Source organism: Hesperophylax consimilis, chromosome 23 (assembly GCF_061612785.1).
Source record: "Hesperophylax consimilis isolate HC1 chromosome 23, BYU_Hcon_1.0, whole genome shotgun sequence".
Taxonomy (NCBI): Eukaryota; Metazoa; Arthropoda; class Insecta; order Trichoptera; family Limnephilidae; genus Hesperophylax; species Hesperophylax consimilis.
Window position 1 is genome coordinate 30,125,511 of NC_142858.1, and position 19,389 is coordinate 30,144,899.

Genomic DNA, 19,389 nt, shown 5'->3' on the forward strand with positions numbered 1-19,389 from the left:
CTTTTAGATCGCAGAACGGTTGCGTTCACTGCCACTGCTTTTGCAGTACTTGCATATCACCACACGCCCTCCTGATGTCGTCATCACTGTACAAATTGACTTAACCAGCCCGGAGACCTTCGCGCCCTAGTGGGTCATCCTTCTGTACTGTTCTCTCCTTCTTCTTCACTGTCCTCTTCAAACACATCGAGAAGATTTACGGTGGGACTTGCGGCCAATTCCTCGCATCTCTCTTCAGACTCAGTTCGTTCTCTGTCAGGCATCTTCCGCAGGTCAAGCACATGTCTTGGTACACCATCAACTATGATATTGTTGACTGAATTAAGTCCTGTCACCCTTCCTTGCCTCCAGCGTGATGTGCATCTTTTGTCTACTGGTTTGACCGCAACGACATCGCCCACTTCAAACTCAGTCGATACTTCCTCTTCTATATTCACTTGCGCAGAAGGGTGCCTCCATGAATAAGTGTGAACCGAACTAGAAGGCACAACACCCTCATCCTTCTGACTCTTCGCAGCCAAATTATACCAAAATACTGCCTGCAGAGGATCGCTTCCACTTCTGGCTGCAGTTCTCTTTATTGTTCGATGATGTCGTTCAACTATACCATTTCCTGCTGGACGGTATGCCGCGCGAAATCTTTGACGTACATTCCATCTCTTACACATATCTGCAACACTATAGGAACGAAACGCAGTACTATTGTCCATGAGAACTTAACTGGGCGGGCCTCTTTCCCGAAACACTTCTTCCAGATTTTTGACAATCGAAACTGCGTTCTCTGATTCGATTTCCCGCCACACGGCAAATCTACTTGGCCCGCAATCGATGAGTGTGAAGAAACATTTCCTACCGAAATGAGTGACACCAACTGCCAAGCGACTCCAATTTGTTGCAACATTGAAGTTACCCGCTTCATGGGTTGACGGCGGTGGGTCAATTGTCCTGCATTGTATGCAGTTACGTACGCATCTATCGACGTCCTCTCTTCTCACCTCGGGATCAACCAGCCGGGCAAGATGAAGCGTTCGCTCTACTCAAAAATGATGCTGAGCATGTAAAGCTTCTACGCTTAAAGCACATGTTTGCTCTCCAGTTTCTTTTTCAAGTATCTCCAACCTCTCTTCGTACTCTGAAGATTGTAAGTCTCTTTCATGACGTTTCCTGTCATGGCTACTCTTTACCCAGGCCTTGCAGACCCTAGTAAGTACATCGGCTTTATTTTTACAAGACTCTACAAGGGTGATCGACAATGTGAGATCAAATTCTTCTACAATCTCCTTCACCAATCTCAGACGCCGCTTGACGAGCATCTCTAACATGCCAGAAACTTTTACACGACTACTCCCGGTAAGTGTAGATCTCACCCAGCACAAAACCGTTGCCGAATCTGTAATTATTTCCACAACTTGAAGATTCCACTTGAGAGCTAGGTTTAATCCCTTCAGGACAGCATCTAGCTCCGCTATGTTAATATGCGCTACATCGGTTGTCTTACGCAGCCATGCGGCGTCTTCAACAGTTCTTCCCTCAATTTCCAAGGTAACTCCAAGAGCCAGATTACTTGCATCACAATAAACTCTGGCATCACCTAATGATTCAGGCACTAGCCACTCCCCTTTTACAGGATCGTCAATTCTCACTCTCACCAGAAGCTCTTCAGCCATTTGTTGGGCCCTGTCGCCAACGTAATCATCCCATGCCTGGCCTTGACACTCTCTCTTCATGAAGCTGCAGGCTGTCCTTAACCATCCACACACAGGATAGTGCCCAGTCAGCTTGCCACAGATTGAAAATAATTCCCTTCTACTCAGGTGCGATCCTTCTTGCATTATGGGAATGTCATTGCCTCAATACGCAATCCGAGCACTCTTGCGCCCTCCAGCTTCTCGGGAGGCTTAGTTACGAGACCGTAAGTATGCAAGTGTGCCGCAACCTCTTCAGCTGATATTATGTTTTCATTCACTATAATGTCATCGATGTAGCTATCTGTGCCCCGTCGCACCCTTTCGTCAAGCGAGAGCACCTCGTTTACAATCCGTGTCATGATTTTGGGACCACACTTTAACCCAAAACCTAATCTTGTCAAGCAGTATGTTTTGCCTTTATACTTAATGAGTTGGTACTTCCAAAGTTTTTCCTCAATGTGCACTTGTAAATATGCTGATTGGAGATCAAGCAACTTTAGAGGTTCACGTAGCTTCCTCCACTTCCGAAGTGTCTCATCACACACTGCTACATCCTCACCAGTATGGCACTGAACACTCTCGTTGAGTTCACGATAATCCAAGACAGGACGTACTTTTCCCTTGTTCTTTTGGATCACAGCCATTAAAGGAAGGATACCACCGGAGCTTCCCTTCCATGGCCTGAGCCAGCCCTCGGAGATCCACCTTTGAATCTCTTCTTCAAAAGCTGCCTCCGCTTCTGGTAACTTAGTGCTTCTATAGCACTCTACAGTGTTTTCTAATTCAGCAGGAGAACCTCTCCACACCCAACTCACGCACCAGTTTCTTCCGTTGAATGTAGCTTTAAAGTCCTTGTTCTCAACAGATATTCTGTCTGCCGAGGTTTCACCAGACTCGACACAATTCGCACTGTACTCGTCTAGTCTGCTTCTTACGAACTCTACCCTATCGCGCATTATCGTAACACCACCCAGTTCTTCGATAACGCATGCCCAGTATAACATCGACTGCACTTAATAGTTTTTTCACCACCACACAGTCTACCAGTAGCGACACACCATGCACTACTATCTTGGCGACACCTCGCCCCTCACAAAATACACGACTGCCATCAACAGCAATCACATCACAACCAGGACCTTGTACACTACACAGCCCACTCATCACTACTGTACGAGAACACCCTGAGTCAACGAGTGCACGCACCTGCTTTCCATTGACTGCAACTTGGATTATTGGTAGCGCCTTTATTCCTGATTCAGAAGAGCTGCCGGCGCACCAGTTCTCCTGCTTCCGTTTCCCTTCTCACAGTGCCTGGCCAACTGACCATCTTTTCCGCAGTTTCAACAGACACTTTTCAGCTGCTCACAACAGAATTTGACCATGTGTGGCCCACCACATTTAAAACAATGCCGTCTTGCATTTGGAGATATTGCGACAAATTTCTGTTGGCCCTGAGCTACCGCCACGACAGGCTGATCCACGAGCTCTGCCATAAGAGCTCTAGCACGCTCCATGATTGTTGACAGCGGCATTGTCTCTACTTTTGGCTGCGCGCGCAATTCACGTGATACCACTGAAGGCAGACCCACTATGAAAGCTTTCATGAGGAGAGCATCCGACGTCACACCCGCTAGCCTTGCCAACCTCCTCAGGTCCGTCATATAGACGTCGACCGGCTCATCACGCCATGAACATGTGCGCCTCACGAACTCCGCATAGGCCAGAAACGGGTTTGTTGCGAAGGCACAAATCAACGCGATGGCGTCACCATTGCCCTTATCCTCTGCACTCAGCTCATTGTAGACAGCAAATGCAGGTCCCTCTAGAAACATCGGGATGATCGCGCACACATCCTTTACTTCTTTCATTTTTAAAACCAACTCGACTTTTGTTATCCACTGAATAACGTCGCCCTCGCCATTAAAACACCTTAATAAATCTCCGAGTTTAATATTTGACATCTTGCCGAAATAGCTTGTATTCTAACTGGCGTTCTAATTGAATGTCAATTGTCTTTTACATCGCAGAACGGTTGCGTTCACTGCCACTGCTTTTGCAGTACTTGCATATCACCACAGAAATATTGAAGTAGATGCACATTCTATGTAGGATGGTTTTCCTCTTTAATGAAATATTGAAGTAGATGCACATTCTATGTAGGATAGTTTTCCTATTTGAAAAAATTGGTATTACAGGGAAGATATGTTGGAAGATGAAATTGAAAGTGGAATTTCAGTGGCCATCTTGAAATTCTAAAGTTCTCAACTGATTTGGTCCAAAATTAGTTAAAGAAATGTTAAGTGGAAGATGAACTTGAATCTCAAAACAAAATTCCAAATTTCGGCGGCCATTTTAAAATTCTAGAATACTGAACCGGAATTAGTGTAGGGGAGGTCACGTGGGAGAAATTCAAACTGAAGATATGGTTCGAAAATTGCTATAGGGAAGGTGAACTCGAATTTTATATCAAAATACGCAATTTCAGCGGAGTTCTTTAATTTATTTTTTTCAAATGTTTCTGGCTTTCACCCTTCAAGGATGTTCTATTTCTAATTATGGAGAAAGGGAAGGTGAATTTACATATAAATTTAGTTTAAATTGGTAAATTTCAAAAGTATATGTCAAATTCAGACTTAGAGGAGATGAGATGTTGAATGGAGGGGAGGCAATTTTCGATAAGGCTTGATAGAAGAGAGGATATTTGGTTAGAGAGGGACAGCCAAAAATATGTGATCCACAGTTCCCACTTCTAGACTACAGAATGTACAATCTGAGGAGTCAACCATGTGCATTTTAAAAAAGGTTACAAGGAACGGAATCACGCACAATCCTCATTTGAATAAGTAAGGAAATTTAATTTTTGGAGAAATGGGGGAATTGTTGAAACCACGGTTTTGATGGGATAGTCCTTTGCATTGAGACATAGCCACACTTGGATTGACTAGCAATGTGCAAATACTCTGACCAAACATTGCGGAATCTATCTTTCAGGATGGGAAAAATGACAGATAGGGGAATGTGGTTTACGAGGGTAATAATAGGTTTGGATGTTCCTTGTTTTGCTGAGGAATCTGCAATATCATTACCCACGATGCCAACATGTCCAGGAATCCAGATTAGAGTTACGGTTTTTCAGAGCTTTAAATGGAGGCCATCTGCGCTCGATGGAGAAGAGGACTGGATTTAAGTTTTTGGAGGCAACTGAGAAAATCAGATAGTATTATTTATTAGCGAATTAGAATTATTATTTAAATTTCTTCGTTAATGGGAATTCGTTGGTAGAAATTAGTTTTCGTATGTCTAGTGAATTTCAAATGAAGGAAGTTAAACAGCATACATATTTTACGTAGGTGTGCACACAATTCTTTACAAACTTTGTGAACTATTTGAACATGGTTTTAAAATAAAAATTTCTCAAACAAGAAGGCAAAATTCGGTGAGATAGGTACCTACAAATTTATAATTATTATGATTAAGACGGCCCCGATAGCGAGTTGAATTACGCCATGTACACACGAGGTGTTCGTTACTAGGAGATCTAGTATCTCAAGCGGAACCTTTCATAATAATAATAAAAATGTTTCAATTATTTGCATAGCACTTTTGTGAAAAATCTCCTCAAGGGTGCTGTTTCTAAAGCGCCTCGAGTGTACATGGAAGAGTCGGAGGGTCCTGGTATAATTCCCGCCACAGTTATGGGTTGTGTTATTTGATGTGCAAACATACAAAATTGGCTTTAAAGCTGTCGTAAGGAACTAATAAAGTATTTAATGCACCAGAGGAAAGGGACTGAGCGGAGTAACGCAAGCTTCATACAGTTCATGTGAAGCATTAGCTTGCAGTAGTCAGAGTGAACTATAATTTCCTTCTGGGCCTAAACCCTCTTTGGGGATGCTCTGTGAAGGGTCTTTTTGGGGAGAGAAGTGAATATGAGCCTTGTGAAACGGAGGAAACACAAAGACCGGCAAATCATTTCACATCTGGGCTGTTGAACTCAAGCTGTGACGGATGTCAACCGGGTACAAATGCTGGGCACGCGTGTAGTGTATTCTCCACCATGCACTGTGTCAAAAGGTCAATACCGGTAGACCAAGGACAGCACTTCCACATGTCCATGCTCTAAAAATTGCAATCCGTTGTTAAGATGGGGACATTTATTAAGTGGACGGCCCAATTCTGTGCAGAATTAAGTGTTTTTTTCAAGTATTTTGGTGCTCCAGACCATAGGCGGTTGCCGAATTCAACAGTAGAGTTTAGGAGGGAACAACAGAGGCCGAAAATCACTCCACAGCAGAGTTGTAGACCACCAGCTGAGAACAACGTAGCAACGACCCCTTGGGAGTCGTTAGAAATAATTTCCCCTCATTTTTCTTCTGTTCGGAGTAAATATAACAAATTTCTAGTATTTAATACAATACCCACTCATCCCTTCTCACAAGCGGTGTGCTGCGTTAGAGGACATGTTTCCTTGAAGCCTGTCTTTAATTTTCAGGTGCATTGGACCATCCAGCAATCCATTTCCACAAATTTTTTTTAAGCCAAATAAATGCAGATTTAGAAAAAAATACGATGTTTCTTTTATCAAAAATATTTCAAATTTCAAGAACTCTGAACAGGATATTTATGTTTTTGAGTTTATTGCTATCTGAAAAGGAAATTTTTTTGCCAATAAGTCCTGATTGACAGTGCCTGTGTCAACTGACCATATTATTATTACTGGACATTTGACTATATGGTCATTTTCGTATTTAAACTGACACTACGACACTCGTGACCATTACCTATACATATTGCCAATTTAATTATTGGATATTATACTGTTAAATTTACCGTTAATTATTCAATAAGAAAATCAGGAATATAACGGCAACAAGTTCCGAAGACGAGCTTTGGTTTTTACTTGTTCTTGTTGCAAAAACAGTTAAAAACAAATAATTACCAAATTTTACTATAAAAACGCGATATTCTGTTTTTGCAAAAAAGAATCTGTGTCATAATTGTAATGAAAAGTATATCCAACCAAATATATTTTATTTAAACTTAATAATTAGAGTTATTATGTATATCCTGATGAAGCTTGATCTAAGCAAAACCAGTCAATGTGAAAAATAATAAAAACTGGTGGTTAAAAACAAAGTGTTTGATTTAATCATAAATATAATGTCTAACCACAAAGTAATTGCTTCATACGAAAAAAAAAATTTACATTTATTTTATTACAGCTTTATGAAATAAAAAAAAACCTTTTTATAATTATTATTTATTAAAATAATTAATGTTAAAAAATATATAAAAATGGAAAATACATTTATTTTTCAATTAAATTGAAACCTTCCCACAGAGTAATTTGAAATTTAGCTGCATACCATTTGAGACAGGGATATATATATATATATATTATGGCACTTAAGTTTTTCTGTCTACAACCTCGGAAGGTGTAATGGCGGGACCAGGCGCGTGTAATTTGTAACATAATGAATCATTATACACGAAATGCCGACTAAAAACATGCCCCTTTACGTTTGCCGTCCGATGGAAGCACAGTAGATGGATCAGTGCGATTACATGCAAGGATTGTAGTAGATTGGACCGAGCAAAAGATGAACATTATGAACCAATATTCTTTCTACTTACACAATTTGTTTTCATTCAAGTGATAACAACGAAGAAGAAAAAACGTTCCAACTGCTTGAGGGTGTGTTGGGTCTTTTGTGGAATATTGGGGATTGGGGAAATGGGAAACAGAAGGGTGGGGTAGAAAAAGGTTAGAAGAACCTAAATTTAAGTTAAGTACATAATATCATCTTTTTTTAAATTACTTTTTGATTTGGTGGAATGTATAATTTCAACTGATGACACATTCACAACACTCAACTGTATACATGAGGCATTTCATGCCACACTCTTCTTCTTGGTCAACTTTGCTAGTATCCCTAGTGCTCTGTGTTGCGGCAGGTTCATCATTTGGAGGAGGAGTGGCATCTGTCGTGTCCTGAGCTGCGTCATCCTGGATCTTTTCTTGGGCGGCATTACCTTTGCCTTTCTCACCTTTGCCTTTAGCACCAGTGCCTTCATCGTCTTTGGCTTTATCAGCCCTGGCTTCACCACCTATGGGTTTATCGTCCTGCGCCTTATCACTCTTGCTTTCACCATCCTTGCCTTTCTCACCTTTGCCGCCCTTGCCTTTAGCACCAGTGTCTTCATCGTCCTGCGCCTTCTCACCCTCGGGCTTAACATCCTTCCGTCCCTGAGAATGTAAAACAAAATAACATTAGCAAAGAATGTACTAAACCTACCCACAATCTGCGAGAGTCTGGTACTAAAAGCCTGTAAATTAGAGGTGGGTAAAATAATGTCAAATGATTTTTCAGTCTCAACAGTTTTGTGGACTTTGGGGTAACTGTTAAAGAAATAGTGTAACTAAGTTCACAATGTACCCAAGTAAAATGGTGCCCATAGACTTTGAGCACCTCCCTGCAACATTTTACTGAAAACCTATACCCTTCCACAATGCGAAAAACTTCGCAAGTTGAACAAAAAAAAATTCCGCACATCTTACGAAAAAAAGAAACGCCTGTCTGCTCTTTGTAACCCATTGCAACAAAACGCCTTCATTCGCAACTGTTCCTTGAAACGGAATAATTTAAGAAGAACATACTCGGGGCCTGTTTCATTTTATTTTGGATTTAAGGAGCTTATCGGGCATTTTATAAGAATTTTTTTTTTCAACTTTGCTATCTCATGCATTCCTTTGAGGGGATAAGGATTCCCTCCAGCCGGCGGGACTCATTTTAATACATTGTTATCGGGAGACGCTTAAACGCCCCTTTTCCATATTGTTGGTAGAGAGCGGGAGACGTTTAAACGCGTCTTTGGTGTACTGTTGGTAGAGAGTGAGAGACAGTTTAACGCGTCTTTTGAGTACTGTTGGTAGAGAGCGGGAGACGCTTAAACGCAACTTTTGCATACTGTTAGTAGAGAGCGGAAGATGCCTAAAGCATTTTAAAGCAATTGATAGATGGCGTGAAATGTGTTGTTATTCTGTGAAGTAAAAATTAGGCGCCGTGTACTAGGACCCAAACATTGAAGTTGTAGAGTTATTGCCAGGTGGCCTGGTGATTGAATATTATTCACCTGCGATTTACTTTTTAATCAACGTGTTCTTATGCTGTAAAAGATAACACATAGCACTGCCGTCTCTATTTACATAGCCGTGCTGTAGATTTGGCGGGAAGTCAAATTTCAAAGTAAAGAGGCCTATTTCCCCAAGAAGCAAAAACATCATTCCAGCTCTGATTTTAAAGGTTCTAATGAATTTAATTTAAAGTGAAGGCATGGATATTTCATATTTATAAATACTTACCTATTTTACCTATGCAAATCGTTTTGATTCATATTAATGAATACATACTCACCTAAATCCTATGGGTAAAAAAAAATATATTTACTGTGGGAAGTAGATATTTTAGAATTTCATGGATAAATAGTAAAGTAATTTGTTGTATAAGTATATATTTTATTACATTATACACAATACAATTATTTTCAATATTTGTATTATAATATATGGATAGGAACATTGGAGGGGACCCACCATACAAATATCTGAGTCCATAAAAATAAAGAAACAAAACATTATTTACAGTATTCTGACTCTTGTCTTCATAATTAACATTGTCATCTATATTAATATTATGATATCGTACCAACTAATTTTCTAATTGTGACCGTAAACTCAATATCATAGTTTTGGGGAATAACCACTTCAATTCACTATGAGAAAGTTCATTTGTTCCGACAAATACTTTGATATTCAGATTATGGTCAACTACAACTTGAGAACTTAAATATAAATGTTTATCTACATTGTCAAAGTTTGTGGTGTATAAATATGTTATGTCATTTATAGTTTTTACATTCCACTCACCGAGTTTAATTTTTATTTGCATATTTCTAACAAAATCACTATAATTCACTATTGTGTCACTTTGAAAGAAAAATTCAACTTGTTCCTCGTGTCGGTGTTTTATTTTTAACTTCCTATTTTCGGGATTCACTCTATCCAGTGCCTTTTTCTTTGTTAAATAACTTGGCAAACCTTAAAAAATACTTGGTGTAGCTCCGATGGCCAATTTTGGTTTTTTAGGGTGCGATATAATATCCTTTTTGTCAAAATGATTGATGCAAACGGCAGCGAAAGCACCTGGAATCCAATTTTTGCGAGGAATGGCCCTGATCCATGACTGTCTGCGTTCTTCCTCCGCTGGAAATTTGAAGATGGTAACCGCTCCTTCCTTCTTCAGAGAACTGGTGTAATTTGCTTTGCATCCGGGAACACAGCACTTATGAGGCATCTGAAAATAATATCCACTAATAAATATATTAGTGGATATTATCAAAACAAATCAAATTTCACTTTGAAAACAAATCAACAATCGAGTTGAAACGAAGTATCATTTCCAAGTGCCTACTAAAAACGTGGCGGCTTATGAATAACCCAATTATTCTCTCAGAAAGCTCTACACATGTTATTACATAGTACTATTATGTAGATTATATTATATTATGTAGATTATATTATATTATGTAGATTATATTATATTATGTAGATTATATTATATTATCTAGTAAATTACACCATTTCTAATGATAATCTGTACAGATCCAAAGCTAAGCGTCATCCGCCATTATGAAAGTTGTTGAAAATATTATTTACTACGTTAAAATTGTAAATATATTTAAAATGTCTTACCTTGACGATCGTATATAACCACCAACGTATTGTTTTACAAAAATGGAGTATATATATTGCAGAAACGTGATGTAAAATGTAAAATAACTGCTTCAATCAGTTGCACACACTTTCCAGACGCCTACAAAATTCATACTGGCGCATAGAAAAAAGCTACCACGAAGTCCCAAAAACAGGACTCTTTGAATGTCAGTTGGTTTTCTACAGCACGGCCTTCTATAGAGACGGCAGTGTACATAGTGAATTGTATGGTTGTATATTGAATAATTAATGCGAAAATGTTTTGTGTCTCTGCCATTTGTGGAAAAAAAACTTATTCTGGATACTGGAAATATTGAGTTATGGAGCTTAATGGATTTATGGAGATAATTTTTAACGGTACCTAATTGTATCTTGTTCATGGGCTAGCGTCTAGATGTGCATATTTGATATCAAGTACATAGTAAGTATGAGTATTAACATTTGATGTCCAGCATCCCTTCTACAAAAAGTCACTGACCGCCAATGATATATATATTTACTCCATAACGCATGATGGGAATGACGTTACGAGCATTCAATAATGACATTGGTAACAAAAATAAATTGTGCAACATTCGAATGATTTTTCTGTTTCAGACAGTTTTTTTTTTTTTTTAGTTTTTAACAGATTTTTGTTTTATACTATCTACCTAATGATTATTGACGGAGAAATTTCCAATAAAAATTAAAATTTTTTGGCAAAAGTGTTACAGCCAGTTTGGCTAGACAAGTTTAAAATTCACAAATCCAAACACAAAACATATATATACACACACACACACGTAGTTATGCTGGTAATACTATTTGAAAGTAAAATATTTTTTCATACTTTGGACATACTTTTTAGCCAATACGATTTCTGAGAAACGTAAGGTATGTGTACCCAATTGGTAGGTAAGTATACAAACCAAAAAAGGTTGGCCTTCGGAGGCCGTATATTAACAAAGTAAGTATGTAATGTTAAATGATTTACAAAACACATAATTGTTTTTACTTCAAACTGCCCTACAAATGTGTGCGCTAGGCCATCGACCTATTCCTCGTATAAACTAGATTGTTTTTTATACTGACTAAGTAGTGTTTTACAAAGTGTATTTTTCATTTAATATACACGGTGTCCGGAAACTCGTAGTACAAGCGGGAAACAGGAGAATCTACACCACATGGGGAACCCAAAAAAACATAAAGTTTTTTGATTTGAGCATTTTCAAAAAAAAAAAAAAACCAAAAAAAACTATTTTTCGGCTATTTTAGGGTTAAAGTTTTTTCTGGTGTTTAGGGTTGAATAACAGATGTTTTAACCCTGCAGAGCAGAAATATTTTATGATTACACCGGGTTAAATGAAGGGTGATTTCAAAATAATGCTTCAAATCCGAGTTTCTTCATTTGTTTTACTTTCAAATAGTTTTAATTAGTTGGGTACTTTGATCTTCAGTAATAATTTATAAGAATTTGATTAAAAAAAAAAAAAAAAAAATCAACTTCAAACTCGATTTACTCTATAACGAAAGCTCAAATAAAAAAAAAATATACTACAAAATCGACTCCAAATGTGATGTAGATTCACCAGTTTCCCGCTTGTACTACGAGTTTCCGGACACCCTGTATAATGTCACATCACAAAGTGTTTGCTTCCTTCGATAATATTATATATTCATTTACTGCATCAAAGGCAGTTTTTATTACAAAATCATGTAATATTCTTCACAGAAAAGATCCAATGTAACGCTCAACTGCCTAGTATTTTAGTAGTTATATGTGTCGTTCTTTTACGAACATTAACTATAGAAAATTATCCTATAACACCAAGAACGCGTTAAAAAGGTTAGGAGAACAAAATATGATATATGCCCAGCTTTAAAGCATGTCAAAAGGGAACTAATTTAGGTATCTAAAAAAGGGCACAAGTTGTTAACAAACATTAACTACAGAACATTATCCTATAAGAACGCGGTAAAAAGGTTAGGAGAACAAAATATGATATTTGCCCAGCTTTAAAGCATGTCAAAAAGGAACTAATTTAGGTATCTAAAAAAGGGCACAAGTTGTTAACAAACATTTACTACAGAACATTATCCTATAAGAACGCGGTAAAAAGGTTAGGAGAACAAAATATGATATTGGGGCTCAGCTTTAAAGCATGTAAAAAAGGAACTAATTTAGGCTAAATAATTATACCTAATGAAGTGCTAATAAACTTAACAAAACACTCACATCTTTGTCTTCTGACATATCTTGGTTGATAGGCCTGCTGGTGCTAGCAACAACTTGCTCTGCGGCTGGATCCACCTTGGATGGCTCTTCAAAATCTTTCCTGATCACGTCTTTAAGCTCCATCTCGTCCCCTTCAAAAGCAATCCCGTTACTTTTTTGTTCTGCTGCCATCTCGGAGCGCCAACAACAATAATCTGGAAAGTTTAAAAAAAATTGAAATCAAATACAAAAACCCATCTGCTCGCGAGGAAGATTATGGCCAAATGATTGCAGCGCTGGGAACTATATACACTAACTAGACAATACACATAAAATTCTGAAAACGGTTGCGTTGGTAAAAAAAGTCCTAGACTAAGCATCTGTCAATAACATGCAAGGTAAGGAGTCGGCTTTCATTTTGATAATTCTGGGAATTTATGCATAATAACATAAACATTCACAATTTACTTATGAAAAACTACAAAGAAAACTGGAGAGTTCTAGAATTAGAATCATTTTACAAAAATATATTAACATTATACAGTGTGGTAAACATAAATAACGAAAACTGCGCTAGTGTACAAAAATACAACAAAATATTATTAAAAATTACTATCCACTAATTCAAATAAAATGTAAAGAAAAAACTTTAAGGGCGCTGCAAACGAGAGACTTAGTTGCGGCAACTATTTCGTAGAATAAATACAATCTAGTGAAATGACAATTTAGTCTCCTTCAATGGAAATAATCTTCCCCACATGCCTTCCATTGATATGCTTGGTGTAACTCTAAGTGACCAGCTCAGGCACGGAGGCATCGTAGCCAGAGTCAAGTTAGCCTATAAGAAGCTGGGCGTACTGTACAGGGCCCGCAGATACTGCATATAGCACACAACTGCTTACCCCATACAAATGACAAGTGCGCCCCATTGTTGAATCAGGCAGCCACCTCTGGTCTGGAGTACCAATATACTTGAATAAACCCTTGACTCTGTGCCGGATTGCAATCCTTGGAGCATATATGGGAGCAAGGAAAGCATAGGTTTGCTGTCCTTGTTCTACGGGTTTTACAATGGAAGATGCTCCGAACAGTCTCTGAAGACTTTAGATATAACCTTAGAGCCATGGAAAAACTTGCGGTTGCCGGCAGCCACAACCAAAAAGTAAAATTTGAATTCGGAACAGTCTCTGAAGACTTTAGATATAATCTCACAGCCATGGAGAAAGTTGCGGTTGTCGGCAGCCACAACCAAAAAGTAAAATTTGAATTCGGAACAGTCTCTGAAGACTTTAGTTGCGGTTGCCGCCAGCCACAGCCAAAAAGTAAAATTTGAATTCGGAACAGTCTCTGAAGACTTTAGTTGCGGTTGCCGCCAGCCACAACCAAAAAGTAAAATTTGAATTCGGAACAGTCTCTGAAGACTTTAGTTGCGGTTGCCGCCAGCCACAGCCAAAAAGTAAAATTTGAATTCGGAACAGTCTCTGAAGACTTTAGATATAATCTCACAGCCATGGAGAAAGTTGCGGTTGTCGGCAGCCACAGCCAAAAAGTAAAATTTGAATTCGGATCAGTCTCTGAAGACTTTAGATATAATCTCACAGTCGTGGAGAAAGTTGCGATTGTCGGCAGCCACAACCAAAAAGTAAAATTTGAATTCGGAACAGTCTCTGAAGACTTTAGTTGCGGTTGCCGCCAGCCACAGCCAAAAAGTAAAATTTGAATTCGGAACAGTCTCTGAAGACTTTAGTTGCGGTTGCCGCCAGCCACAGCCAAAAAGTAAAATTTGAATTCGGAACAGTCTCTGAAGACTTTAGATATAATCTCACAGCCATGGAGAAAGTTGCGGTTGTCGGCAGCCACAGCCAAAAAGTAAAATTTGAATTCGGATCAGTCTCTGAAGACTTTAGATATAATCTCACAGTCGTGGAGAAAGTTGCGATTGTCGGCAGCCACAACCAAAAAGTAAAATTTGAATTCGGAACAGTCTCTGAAGACTTTAGTTGCGGTTGCCGCCAGCCACAGCCAAAAAGTAAAATTTGAATTCGGAACAGTCTCTGAAGACTTTAGTTGCGGTTGCCGCCAGCCACAGCCAAAAAGTAAAATTTGAATTCGGAACAGTCTCTGAAGACTTTAGATATAATCTCACAGCCATGGAGAAAGTTGCGGTTGTCGGCAGCCACAGCCAAAAAGTAAAATTTGAATTCGGATCAGTCTCTGAAGACTTTAGATATAATCTCACAGTCGTGGAGAAAGTTGCGATTGTCGGCAGCCACAACCAAAAAGTAAAATTTGAATTCGGAACAGTCTCCGAAGCATATGCGCATGCCAATCTTTATTTGCTATTCCAACACAATGTTTTTGTAGATTCCCCTGTGATCTAAAACCCCCGACTGGCTCCAGATGGTTGGGAGCAGTTACATTTTGTTTTGTGTTTCTAGTCGGCACATGGAATTTAGTAGTGGCAACGATGGCAGGGCTGTCAATTAATTTGTTAATGACTCTGTGTAACACAATCAGGTCTGAAATAATTCTACTGTCAGACAGAGTTAATAGATTCAATTGATTCATCAAACTGACATAATTAATATATTCAATTGGAATTTTGAGCTTAAAACATAGAAAAGCATTTGAATTACTTACATATCCGTTTTACTACATATATATTTATTTGAATTAGTCTATAGTAGATTTATTACGCCGTAATTTCTTGTGGTTAAATTCTGCGTCACATCACTTGGGCCGTCGTAAGCCAAAGGAACCAAAATGGTTCCAAAGAAAATATGTCAGATCAGCATTAGCCTCATTTCTGTAACAAAAAAACGCCAGTTTATGAGTTCATTTTACTACCAATTGCATTTCAAAATTACAGTTTGAATAGCGGAGCAAAACGTTAAAACAAAAAGTATGGTAAAATTATAACGCAGTACTTTTTACACGCATAAATGTACAATACCATTTTTAAACCAATATAATATTTAATTGTATTTTAAGAAGCAATTAGTAGGTACAAAGACATTTAATTCAAATCTGTGTATTATATAAAATAAGGTATTTCCATAAGAAACATAAAGTGAGGCATGGAACTGGCAAAGAAAGGATGAAAGTAGATTAAATGCTGTTGAAATGAGATCCCTGAGGCGTATGTGTGGTAAAACCATGTATGATCGTGTGAGGAATGTGGATATCCGCAAAGAGTGCAAGGCTGATGTAAGCGTAATGAGTAAGATCAAGAAATGGACGCTTAGATGGTTTGGGCATGTAGAGCGAATGAGCGAAGAAAGGAGTGTAAGGAGAATATACGATGCAAATGTGAATGGTAGCAGAAGTCGGGGACGCCCGAGGAAGACATGGCACGACCAGGTGAATCAGATACTTGAGTCGGGCCATGTCAAGAGTCAGAACAATAGAAGAGTATGTATGAGACGATGTATGAATGTGAATGAGGCGAGGAGTGTGTGTCAAGACCGAGTTGTTTGGCGGTCCGTCCTCTCTGCCTACCCCTGCGGGGAAACGGCGTGATGGTTAGTTAGTTAGTTAGTTAGTAACATAAAGCACTCGTTTAGCAGGTGTATTAGGTAGGCGACACATTACGCTATACACATCATGGCTTGGCCTATTTCAGAGTATCGCCGCCATACACTACCAATGGGATAAGGAGGGAGTACACAAAATGACCTTACCTTACCTTTGTTTATAGTTGTTGGCTAAGTGGAGTGTCTCAACGCAACAATCAACAAGCAACACAAGATATAATATCATATATTCCATAAAGGGATGAGCTACACAATGTTATTTATTTGTTATCACAAGTTTTATTTGTTTAATATATTACTTGTTCAGTGAGTGATTGATTGATTTATGAACTGTTCACTTTAGGTTGTAACACACTACAGAACTGGATGTACAAGATTAACAGCAAAACATTGTAAATATAATGGTTTTTAACAGCAAGTCGCATTTTGGGTGTGTTTACTCATAAAACAATTGTTATTTAAGACATATCATGTAAATAATATACATATTTTTGAGTTATAATGGAAATGCGATATTATTTCATATAATCATTAGAAATAAACAAAACATTTAGAAGTCAATAAATTAAAACAAAAATTTCTTCTGAGGTCAAAATTATTTATAAACTAAACCAAAAGTTTGAAGTATTTGAGATATTGACAAAAACATTCCGAGGTTAGAATTAATTATTACAAATGTTTTCAGAAGTCGGAAATATATGTAAAGTTCACAAAATGTTAAATCTAAATTCTAAAGTTGAAAAAGAGTGTTAAAACGTTTTTACTAAAATGCTATATTTGTATAATAAATCAATCCAAACGTGTCCTAAAAATATATTGAAACTTGTTACCACGCAAAATATGTTCCAAGGCTTTGTAAAGTGTAAAGATGTGAAGGTTCACAAGGAATGCGCGTTTCTGGCCGTGAAAGCTCAACTTTGGAAAGTTTAATTTATGTCATGATGTGGCAAATCCTCACAAATAAATGTTATGCTTAAAACAAACAAAAAACTTAAAAGAACAATGCTGTTACTGACCTGTTTGAAAGTCAGTTTAAAAAAAGTTTCAAAAACAAGTATAGCACTGACGTATAAACTTGTCAATTGTTTAAACAAACTTATTTTATTGTTTAGAAAGTTTAACTTTGACACTAATCACTAAATGGAGTGGTTGGCTGAGTATTGCGAGGTATCACTGTGATAAAATATGTTTTTTCCTACATTATTAAAAGAGTTCACTGATGTAAACAAAGATTCAAACCAGTAGTTGTTCTTGTTGTTGTATGACAAAAGGCTGAGGTGAGTGGGAGCAGTGATGGTATGCCCAAAATGTTTATTCCCTAAATTTCCCTAGATTTCAGAATGGATGAGTGTGGGGTATTGTTCACTCAGTATTGGATTCCCCACAATATTTTTCGAAACCATGTTGGGGAGGCGGGGGGTTGCTAGGGAATTTCTAAGAAGAATAATTACCCACAAATGTCCTCTTATGCGTTTCGTATAAAATTATTGTTTTTCCAGAATGTGCCCTAATTTCGTCGAACAAATCAAAATTCCCCGTGATTTTGATTTTAATTCTCCTTATTTTTTTCCAAAAAACCCTCTTTCTCCCTTTGAAATTTAAAATCCCTAGATTTGGGGACTTCTCCCCAGATATACCGTCACTGAGTGAGAGATTGGGTCAATTGGGTGACGCAGAGGCGGATTTGCCCTTAGGCCTATGTAGGCCCGGGCCTAGGGCGGCCAGATATTAGGGGCGGCCAATCGTGACAAAAAAGTCACAGATGATAACAAGAAATTACTTCCTAAGTACCTACCGCCCGCCAAGACCTGGACAAATCTCACCCCATGAACCATGAATGATAATGGCAGGAAAATTAAAACGGTTTTGACCCTAGGAACTTACTGAAAAGTTTGGATACTCCTGATAATATGATGGGTACTGAGAAAGGGGCGGCTACATGGTCTGGGTCCTAGGGCGGCCAAGACTGCAAATCCGCCTCTGGGGTGACGAGAGACGAGAGTCGAGAAACAAAACTAAACGAGAGGCTAGATGGGTCGCACTGCCTTTGTTATTAAACTCACCTATTGTATGATTATTTTATTGTCGCTGAAGAGCGGAAAAAAACAAAAATGTGCGCATTTAAATGCACCAAAACTTGACGAAAATGTTGAATTCGCAGAAATAATTTATTCATTTATTGCATCTCACTATAGATAAATCATTTCTCTCATTGAAATCAACCACACTAAGACTAAACATGTATCGAGGTTAACAATTGAGGTGAAGCAAACATAGAGTAATCACAAACATAAAGTAATACTACATTCGACGCACAAAATATTTCAAAAATAAAGAAATGATACGTATTACACGAGTTACCGGATGGGTCATTTGACAGTATCTTGTAACAATATTTGTACCATAACTAAAGACTTACGTTTCTTATTTAGGAAGCGGGTTTTGGTACCGCCACCCCGGGAACCATTTATTGGAGATATATCATTCATCCGTCACTCCTGGACACACTGATTCCTACCCACTCCTCATACCTTTTGTTGTAATTTCACAAATTACTCGTTTAAAATAATATAGTGTTCCAGAGTGGAAGATAGTCTCACATTGTCGCTCTGGTGTAAAACCAGAATTAGTCTCACTGGAACCGGACGGTTGGGAGCAGTTAGGGTTAATGCGCGGTTTCACAAACTTCGAGTGAGTGCGCCTCCTAGCAGCATGAGTTGTGCGCCTTAGTTTTCTATCATTCCTACATTTTAATGGATTGTATGTGAAATTAAAGTCCTTATCTTATGATAAATTGTTTTGAACATCAATATTTATTTATTTATACGCCCGTTGGGCTTTTACATACATAGTTCATAAACAAAATATTCTGAAGATTGTAATTTCACAATAGTAACAGTAATTATACACACAGGGTGTATCGGCACGTACCCGACAAACTTTAACCAGCTATTCCTTAGCATATTTGGAGTAAAAAATCTTATGTGCACTTTGCTGTCCGGTAACGTTTTTTTTTAATAAAAAATTTATTATTCATATTTTCACCACATGTCACCACTGTTTTATCCTTTGTCAAAGTTTGAAAACCCATCTGGCAGATATTTTATTCGAATTTCGTTGAATAATGCACGTGTGTACCTATATTGGCGCACTTTTACAATCACAACGAAATGGCACGGCACCATTCGTCTCATTTTT

At 38.1% G+C, this 19,389-nt stretch overlaps 1 protein-coding gene across 3 annotated transcripts; it reads right to left on the reverse strand.

The window, feature by feature from the left end:
- Positions 1–6,993: 6,993 nt before the first annotated feature.
- On the reverse strand, positions 6,994–17,442 carry LOC149412558 (uncharacterized). 3 transcript variants are annotated; one of them, XM_089645891.1, is made up of 4 exons: positions 17,208–17,442; positions 15,299–15,464; positions 12,680–12,873; positions 6,994–7,938 (listed from the first exon to the last, which is right to left on the reverse strand). In XM_089645891.1, the coding sequence occupies exons 3-4, from the start codon at positions 12,848–12,850 to the stop codon at positions 7,537–7,539; spliced, it is 573 nt and encodes a 190-aa protein (XP_089502017.1). In that variant the 5' UTR covers positions 12,851–12,873; positions 15,299–15,464; positions 17,208–17,442; the 3' UTR covers positions 6,994–7,536. The 3 variants fall into 3 exon arrangements, with proteins under 3 accessions (XP_089502017.1, XP_089502018.1, XP_089502020.1); XM_089645892.1 differs by lacking the exon at positions 17,208–17,442 and adding an exon at positions 17,022–17,201; XM_089645894.1 differs by lacking the exon at positions 17,208–17,442 and adding an exon at positions 16,344–16,365.
- Between the last annotated feature and the right edge of the window lie 1,947 nt (positions 17,443–19,389).

What these genes read in the sequence shown, in the direction of transcription:
- LOC149412558 (XM_089645891.1), bottom strand. Translation starts at nt 12,850, where the DNA reads ATGGCAGCAGAACAAAAAAGTAACGGGATTGCTTTTGAAGGGGACGAG. An exon ending in ATATGTCAGAAGACAAAGAT is followed by an intron (nt 7,939 to 12,679) that starts GTGAGTGTTTTG and finishes TTACATTCTCAG; the next exon opens with GGACGGAAGGATGTTAAGCC.